This window comes from Gouania willdenowi, chromosome 13 (assembly GCF_900634775.1).
Source record: "Gouania willdenowi chromosome 13, fGouWil2.1, whole genome shotgun sequence".
Lineage (NCBI taxonomy): Eukaryota > Metazoa > Chordata > Actinopteri > Blenniiformes > Gobiesocidae > Gouania > Gouania willdenowi.
Genome location: NC_041056.1, coordinates 33,140,407 through 33,153,879, shown reverse-complemented (window position 1 = coordinate 33,153,879; position 13,473 = coordinate 33,140,407). Strand labels below are relative to the sequence as shown.

Here is a 13,473-nt window from a genome sequence, read left to right as displayed (position 1 = left end):
CATTACAAATATTCTCAAATGTTTGTAGCCAAAACGTGTCATATGTTGTAATAATCAATCTTATCTAATAATAATTAATTTTATGTAGCGCTTTGTATATATTATTATCCAGTGAAAACAATCTATACCTGGTGGATTAAAAGAGAGCTGATATCCCTGCAGGAAATTAAAGAGACAAAGATAATATAATAAATCCATTTGTATTATTTCATTCCCTCACCCAATGAGAATCAATAAGAGAATAGGTAAGGAATCGAATCGATAAGCACTATTGAGAATGGAATCAGAATCGCTAAATTCTTATCAATTCCCATCCTTACATTTAAAGCGCTTCACATTGCATTGCATTATTCTTTCACTCCACACTTTAGTGGTGGTAAGCTACTAGGGCAGTGGTGGCCTAATGATTAAATAAGCGGGCTTGTAATCGGAGTGTCACAGGTTCAAATTTGACCTCGGCACATCACTGTGGGATGCTGAGCAAGTCCCTTAACTCTAACTGATTCCCAAGCGCTACACTGTGGCAGCCCACCGCTACCCCTCAGGGAAAATGGGTTAAATGCAGAGAAAGAATTTGGTTTCACTACAGTGATTAATAAAGGATATATTATTATTATTATTACTATTGTAGCTACATCTGCTCTGGGGCAGACTGACGGAAGCGAGTGCGCCATCGGCCCCTCCGACCACCACCTACACTCACTCACACACACCACATTCATACCAGGCAATGTAGGTGAAGTGTCTTGCCTCGGTACACAATGACAGATACTACTAGAGCAACTGCCATGCCACTGTAGCACCTGGAATTCTCAGTGGTCTTCCATCCAACTACTAACCAGGCCTGGCCTTGCTTAGCTTCTGAGATCTGACAAGATTGGGCAGTGACAGGCAGGTTATGACAACTACCTATCCTACACAATAGTATTCTAAAGCATAGTATTTGTCTTTTAACTAATGGAGGAAAATATGACATTTCATATTTTGGCCCACCTGTTGATTTCTTTTTGAACAATATTGTTTAACAGCACAATGTTTTAAAATCACTGAATAAAAAGACGCTTTTTCTGACAGGGCAGCTTAGTGACTTATTTTAAGACACAATGTTCTGTAAGAGTACAAAGTCCTGAAGTCAAGTTGCTGTCTTGTCTTTTCATGAAAAATGCAATGTCTTTTTTTCCCTAAAAGACAACCAGGTATAGAAGCCTGCAGCACAAAACAACTACCACTACAAAGACAAATATTAACCCCAAATATTGAATTGACGGAGATTTTACATCATTCTACACCCACACAGACACAAATTGCAACCGGTTTCTTGATTTCTTTACATCAAAAATTGATAATATCCATTCCTCATTCCCATGTCTCAATAGCACATCACTTGACCTGCCCACAACACCCATTGCACAAAACCTACCACAATTTTCTCTCACAAGGCAGCAGGAAGTCGAGAACATAATCCGTAAATCTAACCCATCCACTTGCCACCTCGATACCCTCCCATCTCTTCTGCTTAAAACTCACAACAAATCCATCACTCCCCTCATAACCAAAATAATAAACCTATCCTTGAAAACCGGCCATGTTCCAACCTCCCTCAAGACTGCTCTCATTAAACCCCTCCTCAAAAAACCCACCTTAGACCCTAAACCACTTTCAAATTACAGACCAATCTCAAATCTCCCATTCATTTCCAAACTCCTCGAAAAAGTTGTTTCCACCCAGCTTCATAATCATCTAAAATCTAACAGACTCTATGAAAAATTCCAATCCGGTTTTCATCCCTCCGACAGCACAGAAACAGCTGTCATCAGAGTCACCAGCGACCTGCTGATGGCTTCTGATTCCGGTTCCACATCCCTCCTCATTCTTCTCAACCTCTCTGCTGCGTTTGACACTATAGACCTTCCTACACCGACTCCAGCACTACACAGGTCTCTCTGGCACCGCCCTTCAATGGTTTCACTCTTACCTCACTGACAGAGCAGAGTGCGTAGCAATGGGGGATGCAAAATCTAGACACCACACTGTCACCTGCGGGGTCCTCCAGGGCTCCGTACTCGGCCCAACCCTCTTCACCATTTACATGCGTTTACATGGGTTGTGTCATGGAATTAATTTCCATTGCTATGCTGACGTCACGCAACTATATCTTAAAATCACTACCCCCTGCCGCGGCTGCCCGCCTCAGCTCCTGCCTGGAGGAGATAGGGGTGTGAATGAGTCAAAACTTCCTGCAGCTAAATGGCTCAAAAACCGAAGCCATTCAAACTGGAATCACCTCTGTTTTATTTTCTGGACACACCATTCCCCTCTCTCCCTCTGTCACAAAGCTGGGGGTAAAATTTGACCCCCAGCTTGCCTTTGACAATCATGTCACCTACATTTGCAAAACTTAATTTTTTCACCTCCGTAATATTACCAAACTGCGCCCCTCCCTCTCCCTTCCTGCTGCAGAGAAGCTCGTCCACGCCTTTGTCTCCTCCAGGCTGGACTACTGTAATGCACTCCTCATCAGGATCCCTGGCAGGAGCCTCCAAAAGAGTGATGAGGGTGCGGAAACACGAGCACATCACCCCCATCTTCCGTACACTGCACTGGCTCCCCATTCAGTCCTGCATAGAATATAAGATCCTCCTGCACACCCATCACTTTCTGCACGGTGCAGCCCCCACTTGCCTCACAGAACTGCTCACACCACACATGTCAACCAGGACCCGGTCAGGCCAACAGCACCGTCTGGTCGCGCCCAGGACACGGCTCAAAACAATGGGCGACAGGGCCTTTGAAGCCGTTGCCCCCCGCATGTGGAACGCCCTCCCAGACCACCTCAGGGCAAACGGCGGACATTTTTAAGAAAAAACTTAAATATCACCTTTTTACAGAAACTTATTTTAACAATTAATGCCTCTTTTAGTCCTGTCTTGTAATAAATATTGTGTTGTATTGTTTTAATCCTGTAGCACTTTGAGGTTTGGCATCAAATGTCGTCTCAAGTGCATTACAAATAAAATTGTATTATTATTATTATTATTATTATTATTATTATTATTATTATTATTATTATTATTATTATTATTTATTAAAGTTATTATTTCTGCATCTTTGCAAAATGATTCTAATAAAGTACTGTACATCATTAAATATTTCATACATTTTCAGAATTAGAAAATAATGTTGGTAAGTATGGATGATGGATAGTGGTTGAAACATTAGCTGTCTAATGTCAGGTCTCACCTGCTGGGAGGACATTGAGAAGTTGAACTTTTTTCCTAAGTTGGAGGAGGTGCGGTTACAGGGCATTCCTTTATTGAAGACTTACACCAACGCCGAACGACGCAACCTTATGATAGCACAGTGAGTGAATATAGAACCAGAACTCATTAGTCCTGTGATGGTTAGAAATCACAAGTGTGTGTCTTCTTCCAACCAGGCTTCCTTCAATATCACTGCTGAATGGCAGTGTTGTGATGGATAGTGAAAGAGAGGATGCAGAGCGGTTCTTCATCCGGTACTATGTAGATTACCCCGAGGAGGAGCTGCCCTACAGGTGCACTGTTTGCACTCTGGATATATGGATCACACTAAGCCTGTGAAACTGTATTAAATATATAGCCATGCTTTACTCCCTTTACAGATATCACTCCTTAGTAACAAAGTATGGGAAGCTCGAGCCACTTGCGGAAATTGACCTCCGACCTCGCTGCCATGCTCAGGTTGAAGTCCACTATGAGGAGAAAGTGGAACAGGTTAGTTCAACATTTAAAGATCTTTATTTTCAGACAAATACCAATCTCAATGAATAAAGTTCTGCTCTGGAGTTTGAACAAAAGGCCTTCCTGGGACCTTTCTCTGTTAAGTTTTTATGTTATCCCTGCCCTGTGCTTGCTCACTCTACCTTCCTTCCATAAAAGACATGCATGTATGCTATGTTGTTTTGAGTAACTGAATCTGCCCGTAAGAGTGAATGCGTACATGAATTGTGGTCTGTCATATGTTTTGGCCTTGTGACAAACTGGCATTCAAGTGTAGAGGGTATACCCCCTTTACACCCAAAGCGAGCTGTAGATGGGCATGAGCAAACCTCTGTGATGCTGAGTGCAAGCTACATGGTAAAAAAAAAGTTCTGTTGTTTTCATTTAAAAAAAAAAAAACAAAAAACTGGCTGCTGTGGTTACCAGAATAAATATCTAAAATATACAGTACAAATGTAAACTTAACAGAGTAACTTGTACATTTCACATCTTAAAACTGTAATAATTCTTTAAAAAAAAATAATAATAATTTAAACTTGTAGAATATATAGCCATTTGAGTCTCACATAAATGTAAATTAATTGTGAAACTGTCAAAGTATTTCTTATTGCCCTTTAATAATACTAGTACAGTGCCCGTTGGAAGTATGCATTCATGGGGGAGCTTAAGTAGAGTTAATTATGGCCAAATGAGTATGTGTTTGAAAGTTGGATGTACAAAGAGGTGTACATACTCTGTACTCTGTAGTGTTATAAAGGGGTTTATTATTAATTACAGCATGTGCGATTTCCCTGGTTTAATTCTATGGGACATTAACATGATAAATGTGTTTGTTGATGTTTTTTTACTCACTTTTATATTTTTTTGTTTGGTGTATTTTTCTGTAATGTATGTTTTTTGGAGTCATTTTGTATTGTATCTTTCTGTTGTATTTTTGTATAAAAATTGTTTTTTGTTGCCATTGGAGTGTGATTCTGTTGTCATTTTTTGTATAAATATTTAGTTTTGTGTATTGAGTCATTTTTATGTTTTTGTTGTTTGGTGTATTTTTCTGTAATGTATGTTTTTTAGAGTCATTTTGTGTGTTTTTTATCTTTAAGTTGTCTTTTTGTGCATTTTTTGTGTAAGTGTTATTATAGAGTGATTCTGAAGTCAACTTGGGCGACCGTGGCTCAGGTGGTAGTGGGTCGTTTTCTGATCGAGAGGTTGGGGTTTCGATCCCTGTACCTGACTATGTGTCGAAGTGTCCTTGGGCAAGACACTGAACCCTAAGTTGCTCCCAGTGGTCGACTAGCGCCTTGCATGGCAGTCCTGTCCCACTGGTGTGTGAATGTGAGAGTGATTGGGTGAATGAGCTGATATGTAAAGTGCTTTAAGACTGCTTCAATGTGGTGATAAAGCACTATATAAATCAAGTCCATTTAACTTGTGTACTTTTTGTATTAATATTGTCTAGTTTTTTTGTTTTATTTTACTCATTGAGTATATTTTGATTTTTATTATAAATAAATAAATACCTTGTGTGTGGATTCCCGGGAAATGTTTGAGACGCTGATAACCAAACTCCATAGACATTGTAGCGCCAATCAGGAAAGTAACAAAACTGCGCAAAACAAAACGTAAAGCTCCAAACTACATGAGTGAGTAAGTAAATTAAAGTATAATCTACAATTTGGCTGTCTTCCAATGAGTGGCCTAACTACTTCCAAGCCGGGTGTCCATCTTCTGCAAGTTTTTATCAGTAACGCATAGACGATCCATAAGCAGCTCTTGTTTGCTTTTGATATCGTTCAACACATGAGTCTGAGTGTTCAGAGCACTGCTACATCCTTCAGAAATTGCTGGCAGCTTTTCCAAAACAGTTGCCAGCGTAGTACGGACTTTTCAATAGATTCGGAAGCCACCAGCTCCGATCAGCTTACTATCATTCCAATCATGAAGATGTCCTCCACGTCTTCCAAGGAAAGCATTGAGAGACACCGTTCTTTTTGTCAAAAACATCTGGTCGATAGCACTGAGAGACCAACTAATTAATTTAATTATTCCAGTTTTGGATGAGTCGCAGAGAGAGGCTCTTGTTAGGCTCACAGGACCAGACAAAGCAGCAGCAGGGAGAGATAAGGGCGGAAGGGAGGGAGAAACAGAGAGTGTGACTACCTTTGTTGAGAATCAGAAGCCACCAAATGTACAAGTTCTCCCACTTAAAAATATGAGAGAGGCCTGTAATTTTCATCATAGTTATACCTCAACTATGAGAGACAAAATGAGGGGGAAAAAAATCCAGAAAATCACATTGTAGGATTTTTAATGAATTTATTTGCAAATGATGGTGGAAAATATGTATTTGGTCAATAACAAAAGTTCATCTCAATACTTTGTAATGTACCCTTCGTTGGCAATGACAGAGGTCAAACGTTTTTCTATAAGTCTTCACATGGTTTTTACACACTGTTGCTGGTATTTTGGCCCATTCCTTCATGCAGATCTCCTCTAGAGCAGTGATGTTTTGGGGCTGTCGCTGGGCAATACAGACTTTAAACTGCCTCCAAAGATTTTCTATAGGGTTGAGATCTGGAGACTGGCTAGGCCACTCCAGGATCTTGAAATGCTTCTTACGAAGTCACTCCTTTGTTGCCCGGGCGGTGTGTTTGGGATCACTGTCATGCTGAAAGACCCAGCCATGTTTGATCTCCAATGCCCTTGCTGATGGAAAGAGGTTTTCACTCAAAAACTCATAATACATGGCCCCAGTAATTCTTTCCTTTACACGGATCAGTCGTCCTGGTCCCTTTGCAGAGAAACAGCCCCAAATCATGATTCAGGGTGTACTCATACTGCCAGCTCTGGCCATTCCAAGCTCACAGCAGGAATCCCCCCTCCCTGTTCCTTTTCTGGCACGGTAGAATGAACGTGATCACCAGCTCAACTCAGTTCCCACAGACAGACACGTCATCACGTTAATTTATGACACACGTGGCATTACGTCACCATTAAGAGACTCTGGGTTTGTTGTTGACAGAACATGCTCATTGCTGTTAATTTCATATCTTCTGTTGCGTAGGGTAACTATACATCAAGATTTACCCAGACACGTGCTCTTTTCACGGCTGGATAATACGAACGGACTGGGGTTCCCAGGGCCTGTGAACGCAACACGTTAATTTAAATGACCGTAACGCTGCTCTATCGGAGAAATTACACCAGTTTATGAGATAAGAAATTGTTCTTTACAGCCAGTGTCGGTAGATTGCGGTAATGTAACGAAAACATTAAAGATACCGCTTTGTTTTAACGCAATCGATACGAGGAACAGAGAGAGAACCAAGTGAGTGAGAAAGAAAGAGAGAGATTAAAACAGAACAAATAGCAGTGGATTTATTGAAAATGAAGACTCTTGATAAAAACCTGGAGGTTCAAATGGATTTGAAAACAAATGAGGAAACTGAGCCTATAAAGGTAAGATCAGTTTAATTTCTGGATCAATAAATGTCATTCTGCTTTTGTGGAGCTAGTCTTTGTGTACATTAATGTAAGTGTAAATAGATGCTTTTATTGTGTGAGACAGTTTAGGACAGAGTATTTGTGTGTTTGTGTGTGTGTGTGTGTGTGTGTGTGTGTGTGTGTGTGTGTGTGTGTGTGTGTGTGTGTGTGTGTGAGAGAGAGAGTCCATCTGAGCGTATTTATCTCCATCACTTTCAGTTTTCCTTTTGATGAACATGACAAAAGTGCTGAGGTGCAGTGGAGGGTCTTCTTCTGCAGAGACCTGATGATGATGTGTTCGTGTAAAACCTGGAATTCTGAGGTATTTCCGAGGGTACAAATATGCATATAAATGCATATTACTGTTATATTAACCCATATAAATGGTACATTTTACTGCTGCAAATGTGTAACATATTACTGGTATTTTGAGAACAAGACACGTTTTTTGGTTTATATGGGTTAATATACCAGTAATATGTATTTATATCCTCGGAAATACCCGGACCCGATGATGAGCTGCTACACTCCGTTACTGTCCCGCTGTCGGCTGAGCGAAGAGAAGTCCTGACAGTCACGTTGACCTCTGCCTCCATGAGTTCTCTAGGGCAGTGTTTCCCAACCTTTTCTGTCTCATGTACCCCTGAGGCCTCTCTTCAGATTAGGAGAACCCCCCTTTTTTGTTTTATTTACATGTTAACATGTTGGCCTCTGAAATCTACTACAGCTTGAAAATGTCAACCTGTACATTTAACACACACTAAATATCAATTTTGTGTATTACAATTATTGTATATCAGAGATCAGAGAATATATTTACCTCAATTTTTAGTAATGTGCATAACATGTTAGTAACAATTTAGTAGGATATTAAGGCCACAATATTGTTTATTCCATTAATGCCGTTTATTGTCAATGGGTGGAAAAGATGTTGGATTGGCATGTACAGTGTCTGAAATAGGCTTAAAAATGACTCAGCATGTTGGAAATGGATTAATCAATGTTTCCAAGTACCCCCTGCAATTTGCTCAAGTACCCCTAGGGGTACACGTACCCCTGGTTGGGAACCACTGCTCAAGGGTGCCGTTTATAAATCCTCAGGTAACACCATCTCTGACCTTTTCATCGGCTAACGAGCACTTCTGACACCGCTATCATTACGGAATGCGGATGTTTATTTGCCGTAAAGCATCGTGCGGTACCAACGTCATCACATTTTGTGTGGGGGTTCAGTCGAAGTCGAATTGTGTGCGCATGCCAGTCTGGTATGCTGTTTGGAGCACCTCTTCTAGCAGGACCATCAGGCCCCACCCCCCGCGCGGTGCAGTTCACACCTACGCAGGCCAGACAATGGCCCCCCATGGTTTCACAAATGCACAGAGCTGGTTAGGAACGGCCCTGGTTCCCTCAGTCTTCCAAGCCTGGTGCAGGTCTACAATTTTGTTTCTGGTGTCCTTTGACAGCTCTTTGGTCTTGGCCATAGTGGAGTTTGGAGTCTGACTGTTTGATTTTGTGCTTTTATACTGATAACAAGTTCAAACAGGTGCCATTAATACAGGTAACGAGTGGAGCCTCTTAAAGAAGTTGTTATAGGTCTGTGAGAGCCTGAAATGTTGCTTGTTTGTAGGTGACCAAATACTTATTTTAACGAGGGATTTAGCAATATATTACCATATATATGACCAATAAAGGCAAAAAGCCCAATTTAATTAATTAAATTAAATAAAATTAATTATGGAGGTAATTGAAAAGAACTACTGGACAAGGGATGTTTGTGTTTGACTTCAATATAGTTTTTGGTTAGATTGACATTTTCTAATTAATTTTGTGTTGCCTAAAGCAAAGAGCTTTTTTAACAATTTACAAACAAGGAAAAATTGAAAGCTGTATGAATAATTTTAAACTAAAACACAGAGAAAAATTAGAATTTATTTATTTATTTTTGTCTAGGCCCCCAGAACCATATACCATCCTCCCCATCCCTGCAAATGTTATCCTTAAAGCAAAACTGATTCCAAACTCAACTGAAATTACACATCTTGATATTCCCAGAGAGTACCTTTCTATAGGAAATACTTCTTTCGGATTAGCATTGGTATCTAAGTCTAAATGTTAAATCTAAATCTAAATGTTAAATCTAAATGTTTAAATCGAAATCTAAATGTTATATATCATATGTAAATGTTAAATCTAAATGTTAAATGTTAAATCTAAATCTAAATGTCGAACTTAAATGTTTCGCACATATGCGAATTGACCCCGCCCCTTGTAACCTCAACCAATACACAAGCAGAGACACACACAGCCGATCCCACCCACCTCTTCACTCTTCACCGTTGCCTGCCTGGGTGATTATGGCTGGTTCTCTCCGTGCGGTGGCGATCGAGCGCGCTGTCATGGCAGGTGGACGAGCTGCCCTTCACAGTACACTCCCGCAACACAACAGTGCAACACAGTTAATGACATGCTGAGATTCACTGCATTGTGTGCAGTTATGGTAGCTAAATGGGTAAAGCGCTGCGCTTGAAAGCATAAGGTCCTTGGTTTGAACCCAATATGGGTCACCTTTTTTATTTCGTCTTTTTTTGGATGTCTGGAATACGTCTGCTGAGCAGACCAACGTTGAAATGACGTGATGACCTAAAGTTGAGACGACGTCTCTGGCGGGTGCAGATTGAAAATTTTTGCAACTTTCTAGACATCCCCAAAAAGACAAAGCTAGAAAGTTGACCCATGGTGGGCTGGATCTCAAGATTTTATGCTTTCACGTGAACCTCCTTATCAATTCAGCTACCGTAACCACATGTGAACCGCAAGATCTCAGCATGTCACATCAAATTAACACACATCGACAAACTACAGCATTAAAATACATTTTAATGACTGTGTTGCACTGTTGTGTTGCTTGAGTGTACTGTGAAGGGCAGCTCGTCCACCTGCCATGACAGCGCGCTCGATCTCCACCGCACGGAGAGAACCAGCCATAATCACCCAGGCAGGCATCGGTGAAGGGTGAAGAGGTGGGTGGGATCGGCTGTGTGTGTCTCTGCTTGTGTATTGGTTGAGGTTACAAGGGGCGGGGTCAATTAGCATATGTGCAAAACATTTTAAGTTCCACATTTAGATTTCAATTTAACATTTCAATTTAGATTTAACATTTAGATATAAGATTAAGCATTTAGATATGATATATAACATTTAGATTTAGATTTAAACATTTAGATTTAACATTTAGATTTAGATTTAACATTTAGACTTAGATTTAACATTTATATATAACATATACCATTTAGATTTAAATAGATTTGATGCTATTTTTTACCTCTATATATGTGGTTAAATGTTGTGTTAAATGTAGGAAAATGTGCTAAATATGAGAAAAGTGAAATAAATAATGAAAATGTGTTAGCTCCAACTTTCATACAAAATTTTTACGCTTGGTACCCCATAGACATGGTGTGGCTTTACTACAACTGGCCGTAATAATGTAAACTCTATTTTTGATGTGTATCTCAGTGATTTGGAAAGGTAAATCCTGAGTTTTCATGACAGCCGAATTAAAGTATGATAATCTATTTTTTATTTAAATGTTGATTGCATTGATTTAACTGTGGGAATCTTGCTTTTTTATTTTGTGTCAGCTGAGCATTCGTTTAGACCAAACAGTAGCTGAGCTAAAGAAGCAGCTAGCGGCAGTCATCCAGCAGTCCACCCACAATATGAGGCTCTACTACATTGGCAAGGGCAGTGCCTTCGGCCCAGAGGAAATGAAGTTCAACAACCGAGCCCTCCACTCCTACAGCATCCAGGACGAGGATGAAATACTTGTGGTGCCCAAGACCAAGTGAACATGTTGTGCCAGCTTTGGCCCACGAGTTGGAACCCAATGTCTTAGTTTTTGGTTGGTCTATGGAATTTGCAAATTATTTAGGAAACCTGTACAGAGCAGCAGTGATTCACCAGTTACCAATTGTGAGAATACTAATGTGTATATTTATTTCATTTTTTTTTTTTTTTTATGGGGAACAATTACTATCCTTAGACAAATGTCAGACTGGACAACAAGCTTGAGGGTAAGGATTGTCAGGATCCAGGTGACAAACAGAAAAAATAATGGGATTCATGCCCTGTCGTGTACATGTACGTATAGATTGGACCTGCACAGATAGTTGCACAAGCCCTAAGAGTTAAGTGAAGAAGCAGTGCAGCTTGATTTTAACTTTTACAATCAACAAAAAATTGTTATATTAACACTTAAATAAATGGACATATAGATTGGGTTCATAAAACATTGATAGTAGCACAATGTTCAGCCCCTTTGCTCAGAATTAAATATTAAAAACAAATTGAGAATTGTAAGATGTTTAATGGCTCCTGTACCTTACCCTTTCTAAAAAGATGATAAATCATCAAACATTATGTCCAAATGTGGGATTTGTTATGTATTTTGTGAGGTAAAGTTTCAAAATTAAGTAGAAAGAGCTGGTGAGTCTCAAAAGCAGATAATTTGACTAAAAACATGCTCAGTCAGAAACCACGACTGGACATTTGGAAGAAAAACCAACCAGAAGGTAAATAGACTTGATATTTTTTTAAAGCATTTTAATTACCACCTATGGAGTCCCAAAGCTCTTTACAAAACCAGTCATATTCACACTGGTGACAGCAGATAGACCACTATAGGACTATTGAACCTTTTCCTTCTTCATCCCTTTAAAAGAAATAAACAACTCCATTGAGAAGTTACTGATCAAACATCTGTGCTTTATTTCTCATATCTGTAAAAAAATGTTTTAATTTAACTACATTTCTAAATGTCAAAATGCCATTCACTATACTATGACTATATATATATATATATATATATATATATATATATATATATATATATATATATATATGGAATGGCATGTGAAAGGAATGCTGCAAAATAATGAAAATTTGCTGTGATTTTAATCATGTGTTTCATAATGCATTCTAGTTATAATAAGTGAATACATTGAATTAATTCAGTTATGTAGGCTACAAAATAAATATAAATGAAAGTGCTGTTATTTGAATGTACGCAAAATTTTATCCAAATATATTGTTGCCTATATGCATTTTAATATTGTAAAAAAAAGTTAGTTCATCCTCATTTTTTTTCATAAAATCCGCCCTAAACAAGCACCTTGGCAAAGAAGGCAGTCTGCAGCACTCGAAGATGGGCTACTGGTCACCACCCAAGCGGTCAGAGCTGTGTCCACTGTGTCATGCACTCAAATAGACACTCGGGCCATTGCTCCACACATTACACAGATAGTCAGTACTGTTTCTGGGCTGACACCATCGAAATGATTGACAATAGTCAAAACCCCAGAACCTCGTCTGTGCAGCCGGGACAAGGAGAGGGAGTGCAGCAGGAGAAGACTGCAAGGCTGCAGGTCCACAGTGCAACGGAGCCTAACAGAAATGAAAGCACTCGTATCAAGTGACTAAGAGAAGTTGTGCCCACACAGGCACTAATTAATATTTATTTATTAATTTTTAGTTATATATCACACACAATTTACACAGCATTACGGTAATATTGTTTCACTTTAGTTTTTTTTGGTCAATTAGTTTTGATACCCCAATGTTAACTGCAGCATTGAACATCTATTGTTATTCCCTTTCACTTTGTGTCTCCTTGATCTTCTTGCAACATTCACTGCAGCCCTCACTGTGTGTAAAGCTGAGTTATCACCTGCCTGTGGAACTTGCTAATTTTTTATGCATAAACCAGTACTGCAATCACTTCCATCTTTGAAAAATTTGATCTAACATGCTACATACCTGTATTATTTTCTCAACTCAATATTTAGCACACCACACTTTATCCACCCATGTTGAACGCTTGTCAGATGCATTTCTGATTGTGTGAGGTTTGTAGATGCCCTGCAACGTCTATCAGTGTGCGTAGTGACATTTGTGCGCATTTTTACAAGCACATACTTTTAGATCGAGATGGAGATTCTTTATTCATCCCGCAGTGGGAAAATGCGGGATGAACAACCTACATGACAGCTCACTATAGAAGGTGCAATAAAAAAGACAACAGAAGGCCGCACACAGAAAAACCCAAAAAATAGTGCAATGAAGATAAAATTAAATAAAAAATAAAATAGAAGCTATACATATATAGAAACATAAATAGAAAAAAAAATCGAAAAAGAATAAAGGATAGAGAACTATACATATTAACAGGCAGGAAAAG

At 39.3% G+C, this 13,473-nt stretch overlaps 1 protein-coding gene across 2 annotated transcripts in view; it reads left to right on the top strand.

The window, feature by feature from the left end:
* Positions 1–11,943, top strand: part of tbcela (tubulin folding cofactor E-like a) — an 87,997-nt gene extending 76,054 nt beyond the window's left edge. For both annotated transcript variants that reach the window (XM_028463783.1, XM_028463782.1), the window contains 4 exons: positions 3,234–3,360; positions 3,437–3,553; positions 3,641–3,752; positions 10,880–11,943. In XM_028463783.1, coding sequence (XP_028319584.1) covers positions 3,234–3,360; positions 3,437–3,553; positions 3,641–3,752; positions 10,880–11,086 — 563 coding nt within the window. In that variant the 3' untranslated portion in view covers positions 11,087–11,943. The remainder of the gene's footprint in view (positions 1–3,233; positions 3,361–3,436; positions 3,554–3,640; positions 3,753–10,879) is intronic.
* Positions 11,944–13,473: the final 1,530 nt, after the last annotated feature.